Here is a 6,000-nt window from a genome sequence, read left to right on the forward strand (position 1 = left end):
TGTATTTGGCCCCCTTTAGCCTTTACTACCCTCCATGCTCCTCCCTCTGGTAACCACCATACTGTTGTCTGTGTCTGTGAGTTTCAGTTTCATATCCCACTTTTGAGTGAAATCATATGGTTTTTAACTTTTTCTAACTGACTTATTTTGCTTAGCATGATATTCTCAGGGTTCATCCATGTTGTCGCAAACAGCGTATTTCATCTTTCCTTACGGCTGAGCAGTGTATCAATAGTATACATGTGCCACATCTTCTCTATCCAGTCCCCTATCGATGGCCACCTTGGGTGTCTGCGTGTCTTGGCCACCATGAATAATGTTGCAGTGAACAAAGCAGTGCCTATATCTTTGCAAAGAAATGTTTTTGAGTTTTTGGGTAGATGTCCAGATGTGGGATTCCTGGGTCATATGGTAACTCTATTCTTAATCTGTAAAGTGAAATTCTTTTAAAAATGTTTTCAGTATTGATGACTTTAATTTAATTTCTTTATCTCTGATCTGCTTTGCATGTTTTTTTTATATTGGTATTTTATTAAGATATTTTATTTCAGCCCTTCCTCTCTTTTTAGATAATTCCTGAAATGTGGAACTTTATATTTATTACTATGTTAAATTGAGTTTTGTATATTTGGTAGACCAGAAGCTTAGTAACTAAACTGATAGATTTTATTCACCTATATAATAGAATAGTACATTTTCTTTTAACAAGTATTTTAGTGTTTTTAAGTGATATCTTGTCTTTGAAACCGTCCTTTATCCCAGTCTACTCTGTTATGTAGCAGCTCCTGAAGGGCAGGAATCCGATCTCATTCATTTTGTAGAATTATGCCCCCTGTCGCATTCACATGACAACTCGGACAAGCAGGCATTGAATAAATGAGAGTTGAATTGCATTCTTGTAAGGTAAACATGTCAAAAGCGTGGATTGGATATCTGTCTTACATTGTTACAGGCCAACGTTTCCGATGATCACTGGCCATCCTTGGTTCAGGAAGCTACAACCGAAGCCTTGAAACTTTGCTTTTGTCCACTGGCCGTCCTTGCACAAGCTTTGTTACAGTTCCACCGCAAAATGGGGGCAAGGTGTGAAGAGTCTTTGCTCATGTTTTTTCTTAGAAATATTTCTTTACTTTTAATCCTTCAAGGAAGCAAACAAAGATTTTCAATTAATTTAACGACTTTGTCATACTCATTTATCTATATCTACTTTAAAAGGGCTGGTTCTAGTAACCCAGTAAGGAAGAAAATAAAGCCCTACATTTGTTTTTTTAAAAAAAATTGGAACACAGACACAGAATATGAGATTTGTGTGACAGTATTTCGGGTGAAGAATTCCATGGTACTATTGTTATTTACTTTCTTAGGATGAGCCACTAGAGTATGGATGCTAGAAACAAACAAAACCAAAATGCCCAAGTTCAAGGCTAGATTGACACAAGTTCTTGGAAGCCAATAAGCTATGAGAAAAGTAATAACTATTGAAAAGACACATACATAAATAATGTGGGTTTTACATCTAGAAAATCTAAAAGCTTCTCAGATTAAAATAAAAAAATTTAGCTGTCCTTTTATTGGAGGGTGGGGATGGGGTTAGAAGTAAATTTAAAGAAAGTTAATTAAAGGTCACATGGATGATAAAACAGACAAGAATATTTCAGACTCATAGGTAGCAGACTGACAGCTCTGGGGTGGGGGTTGTGTTAGGGGTCAGAGGAATTGAGCCAGAAAGCAAAAGGACATGTCATAGACATGGACAGCAGGGTGGTGATTGTCGGGGTGGGAGGCAGGTGGGGGCGGAAGAGGGTATAAAGCAGATAAATGATGATGGAAAAAATACAATTAAAAAGAAGGAAAAAGAATATTTCAAAATACTAAGAATAATAACTAGCCCTGATGGATATCGCACACAACACAGAGCAGTCGTAAGTAAAACAGTGGTTTAGAAATGTAGATTACTGGCACGGAATCAGTAGTATAGACAGATGCATGGAACTATGTGGCGGAGATCGCGCCATTACCACAAAATTGGTGTTAAGGAAGAATTAGGACATATGGCTAATCAGCAGTTTCAGCATTATTTATTAGTGTTTATTTATGGCCATTTTATATGACTAATTTTACCAAAAAATGTTTTACACGATGATTTAAACTTCCTAATGAACTCTTTCTGCCAATGCTCAGGGTGGGTTACTTAGAGGGCTCTAACCCCCTTTCTCTCATAATCTCTGTTAGTACCTCTTGTAACTTTTATCCCCACCAAAATCAGCCCAAATAAACATACAGTCTAAGAAAAAACAGTGTACTCACTATGTGGTTTCTATGTAGAAGCATCCTCAAGACAAGTTCTTCAGCTCCTGCTTCAAACCAATGCTATTTATGAGATCCTCCTATTCCACAGTTCTGAATTACCACTACTTAGGTTGTTTCTACCAGTACAGACGTCTTTGGAGTCTTAGGTGTTAATAAATTCGGAAAGAAAAGTTGGAACACAACTGTAAATCAGCCTGTTATTACATGGATTCTCACATTGTACACACTCTTGAAAACATACTAAAAGCCCAATACTATGCTTTAGTATAGATATTGAGTATTTCTTCTTATTCTACTCTTGACTATTTATGGTAATTTATTGATTTATTTATATTCTTCCTCTTTTCAGAAAAGATTAGAGAAAGGGCACTCAGAAATGCTCATAAAATAGGAGCCCCTTCCTCATTCTATTTGGAATGAGCCTTAATGGAATAATAACAGCAATCTGCCTTACAGGGTTGTGAATATTAACTGTGGCCATATATGTAAAATACTAGATATAGTACATAGCATATAATAAACACTTTACAAATGTTAATCATTATTACCTTTATTGTTATAAAATTTTTTTAAATGTAAACTAGCACCATATCTACAAAAGAAAGATAATGTGTGTAAGAGAATAGTATATGAAATATTTTGTATTATTTATATGCTTTGAACTAAATGTGAATATCTTTTTCCCAGAGAGACACGGCGGCTTTTGGAGAGACTGGTATATCAGCCTGGCTACCCCAAATCCATTGTATCAACTGCACGTTGGTACCTTCTGAGGCACTTGTATGCCAAAAATGACTGTGAGCTCATTGAGGTAAGGCATTGACTTTATTCTGAATATTTCATGTGGACCTTTGCTGGAAGAGGGGTGAGGGTTGCTGTCCTGTGCACTGCAGGGTTTCAGCAGCATCCCTAGTCCCTGTGCCCACTGCATCCCAGTAGCACTGTCATCCGCCCTCTCCCCACCTTGTGACACCAAGATTGTCTTCCAGGCATGGCCAAATGACACCTGAGGTGAAGTTGCCCCTGGTTGAGAACTAGTGACTTAACCAGCAGGAAACATGTCCTCCTAATCTGCTATGCAGAAGAGGAGGAGATAGACAAAGATGCCAGTGCTGGTCGTGGTGTTTCTTGTGATCACTGCTGTGGAGGCAAATAGGTAGACAGGGTGCGTTGAGAAGTAGCAAGATGTAATGGGATGTTCATATTATCTTTAGAGAAGTTATTCTACATCTTACTTTTTTCTGTAAAATGCATGCAACAATTTCTACTCTACTTCTTATGGGATGGTTCTGGTACCTAAATATATAAATGTCTGCATATATCTAAAATTGTTTTTTTAAATGTAGAGTATACAATACATGTATTGGATTAAGATTCTCATAACTTCAGCCAGCAATTTTTAAAACACAATAAAAATGAATGAGAAGCTTTTTAAAACCACCTACAGCATCTGAACTACTGTTTGACTTTTAGTGAAATATGTAATATTTAAAAAATATTACTGAAAACAGTGTCTGGAGAAAGGCATTATAATCAACATATCACAAACCAAAAAGGAAGGACTTATATGAATCTTGGCAGACAGGTCACCATAGGCCTCTTGCATTTCTGAACCTCTTGTGAGCAGAGGGCCTGATTGCCCTTTGTGCCAGATGACATTTTCAAGGATGTACTTGTAGTGACAACCTGGGAAGACAGCGATAAGCAAAGGGTAGGCCTGTGTACTACCCACTATATCCGCCTCAAGTCTCCTGGGCTCAGTGTCCCCCCCTTGTAATGCACCCCAGAATGTATGTGGGAAGCGGTGTGTGTCCATCCATGTCACCCCTGTGAGACTTAGAGGGGCAGGGAACAGATGCAAATCTGTCGATGCTCGCGCCGTTTGCTGTACCAGGAGTGATACCGTGGCAGGCTAACTTGTTATGTTGCAAGTAGAGCAAAATCTGGATCCTTTCACAGTATTTGAAAATGAACAACCAAAAACTGTTTCAGTAATCAACTGACCAACTTAAATGAAATCTTCTAGTTTGTGGAATTGGTGAGAATCATGGAAAGTTTCTTGATAGAACCTAGAACCTAGAGCTTCAACCCTAAGTTGTGGTGTTAAAGGAAAGCAGTGTGATTTGGACAGTTCTGTGCGTAGAATGGGCTTTTGGGTAAGAGTTTAGAAGTGACAGTATTGGAAACAAAGTTGCCCAACAAAACCTTTCATTATATACAATGCTGAGAGTGGTCACATTCAGAATGTCGGCATCTGTACGAATTGAACATTTGAATAAATTGTGCTTATCTCTGATACTAGTTCTGGGTGAAGAATTGGTTTCAGCAAAAATGAAAGATTACACATGGCCACCTTTTTTGTGTGTAGTTTGGTATCACCTGCTGCTCTTTGGCATATTTGGCTTCTATGAATCTAAATGTAGATATTGTTCATGAACAAATACTAATGCTCCTGCATGTGATTTCCCGCAGGTGCTGGTGAGCAATGCCAAAACTCATGGAGATACAAGAGCCTTGGAACTGAATCAAAAGCTGGCCTCACAATAACGGTGCATTTCTTTGTATAAAGCAAGCAGACCAAAAGCTGTTGGAAAGAGTGAAACAAGAATCAATACCTTTCCCCAGAGCAACATTTTTTTGAACTGTATATTATTTATTCCTTTTTTAAATCTAAAGACATTTAAGTTCTTAAACTAGGGATGCCATTTTCCATGAACTCTAATGCAACTTTAATCTGAAAAACAGCTTTGATTTTGAGAAGTCCATAATGAGAGGAAAAACCATGATTCCCTTAGTTATTCAAAAGTTATGTAAACCATTATTTTCTCTATTTTTACATTGTACACAATAGGATTTTTTATGACCCCCTATGATAAAGCCTTAATCGTCGTTTCCTAAATAAGAATAATAAGCATGATATAGAATTTAATTTGTTTTTATGAAATTTTAGAGTTCAGCAGTCCAGCTCATAAAATCCAAACAATCATATAACCTGTTTTACTGGTGGGTCATTTCAGAGCCTGTTGAAGAGCATGACACAAATCTTGGCGAGGCTTAGACTGCGGGTGGATATGTTTATATAGTTCAAGACCCTCAGGTGTATGACTGCATTTAAAAAAAATGAATGGAAAATAATACTGACAATATATATTCGATCATGGAATTCCTTCAACTATGATGAAAAGACTTGAATTTTCTGAAATAAAAAATATATAGTGTCTTATTTTCTTTATAGTATCAACATCAGATATAATTTTTAAATTTCAAATTTTAAAACTTGAGAGCACATTTACTTATTTCAAAAAGCACTTTATATATTTGAAGAAACTGTGTCACTTACTTTGGGTTAGTGTTTTGAAAAATGTTTTCAGACATTTGCACTATTATGTATCATACACAAATAGGTTGTATTTTGTGTGGTGTTCTTCCACACCAGCAGCTTTACAGTGTTACTTTGTGAGATCATATGAATTGACAACATTCTGTAATTAAATTTTACTTTACAGGTTAATCTGTTGAACTAACTATAATTTGATGAATTCCCAAATTTGGCTGAATATTCTCATCATTTAGATCTGTGCAATCAGAATATTTAAAATGGGGCCTCGGTCTCTGCATTTTAAGGGCGTGCCTAAGAGATCCTAATGCCCATTAAAGTGTGTGAATCACTAGATTAATCCAATACTGATT

The 6,000-nt window shown here is 36.7% G+C and overlaps 1 protein-coding gene across 7 annotated transcripts in view; it reads left to right on the forward strand.

Moving 5' to 3' along the window:
- Window positions 1-5,547, forward strand: part of SKIC3 (SKI3 subunit of superkiller complex) — a 126,175-nt gene extending 120,628 nt beyond the window's left edge. For 6 of the 7 annotated variants that reach the window (XM_045197929.3, XM_024563644.3, XM_024563646.4 and 3 more), the window contains 3 exons: window positions 953-1,083; window positions 2,998-3,121; window positions 4,783-5,547. In XM_045197929.3, coding sequence (XP_045053864.2) covers window positions 953-1,083; window positions 2,998-3,121; window positions 4,783-4,857 — 330 coding nt within the window. In that variant the 3' untranslated portion in view covers window positions 4,858-5,547. The remainder of the gene's footprint in view (window positions 1-952; window positions 1,084-2,997; window positions 3,122-4,782) is intronic. The other variant, XM_053911779.2, reaches the window with a different exon arrangement.
- The last annotated feature ends 453 nt before the right edge of the window (window positions 5,548-6,000 follow it).

This window comes from Desmodus rotundus, chromosome 1 (genome assembly GCF_022682495.2).
Source record: "Desmodus rotundus isolate HL8 chromosome 1, HLdesRot8A.1, whole genome shotgun sequence".
NCBI classification, from domain to species: Eukaryota; Metazoa; Chordata; class Mammalia; order Chiroptera; family Phyllostomidae; genus Desmodus; species Desmodus rotundus.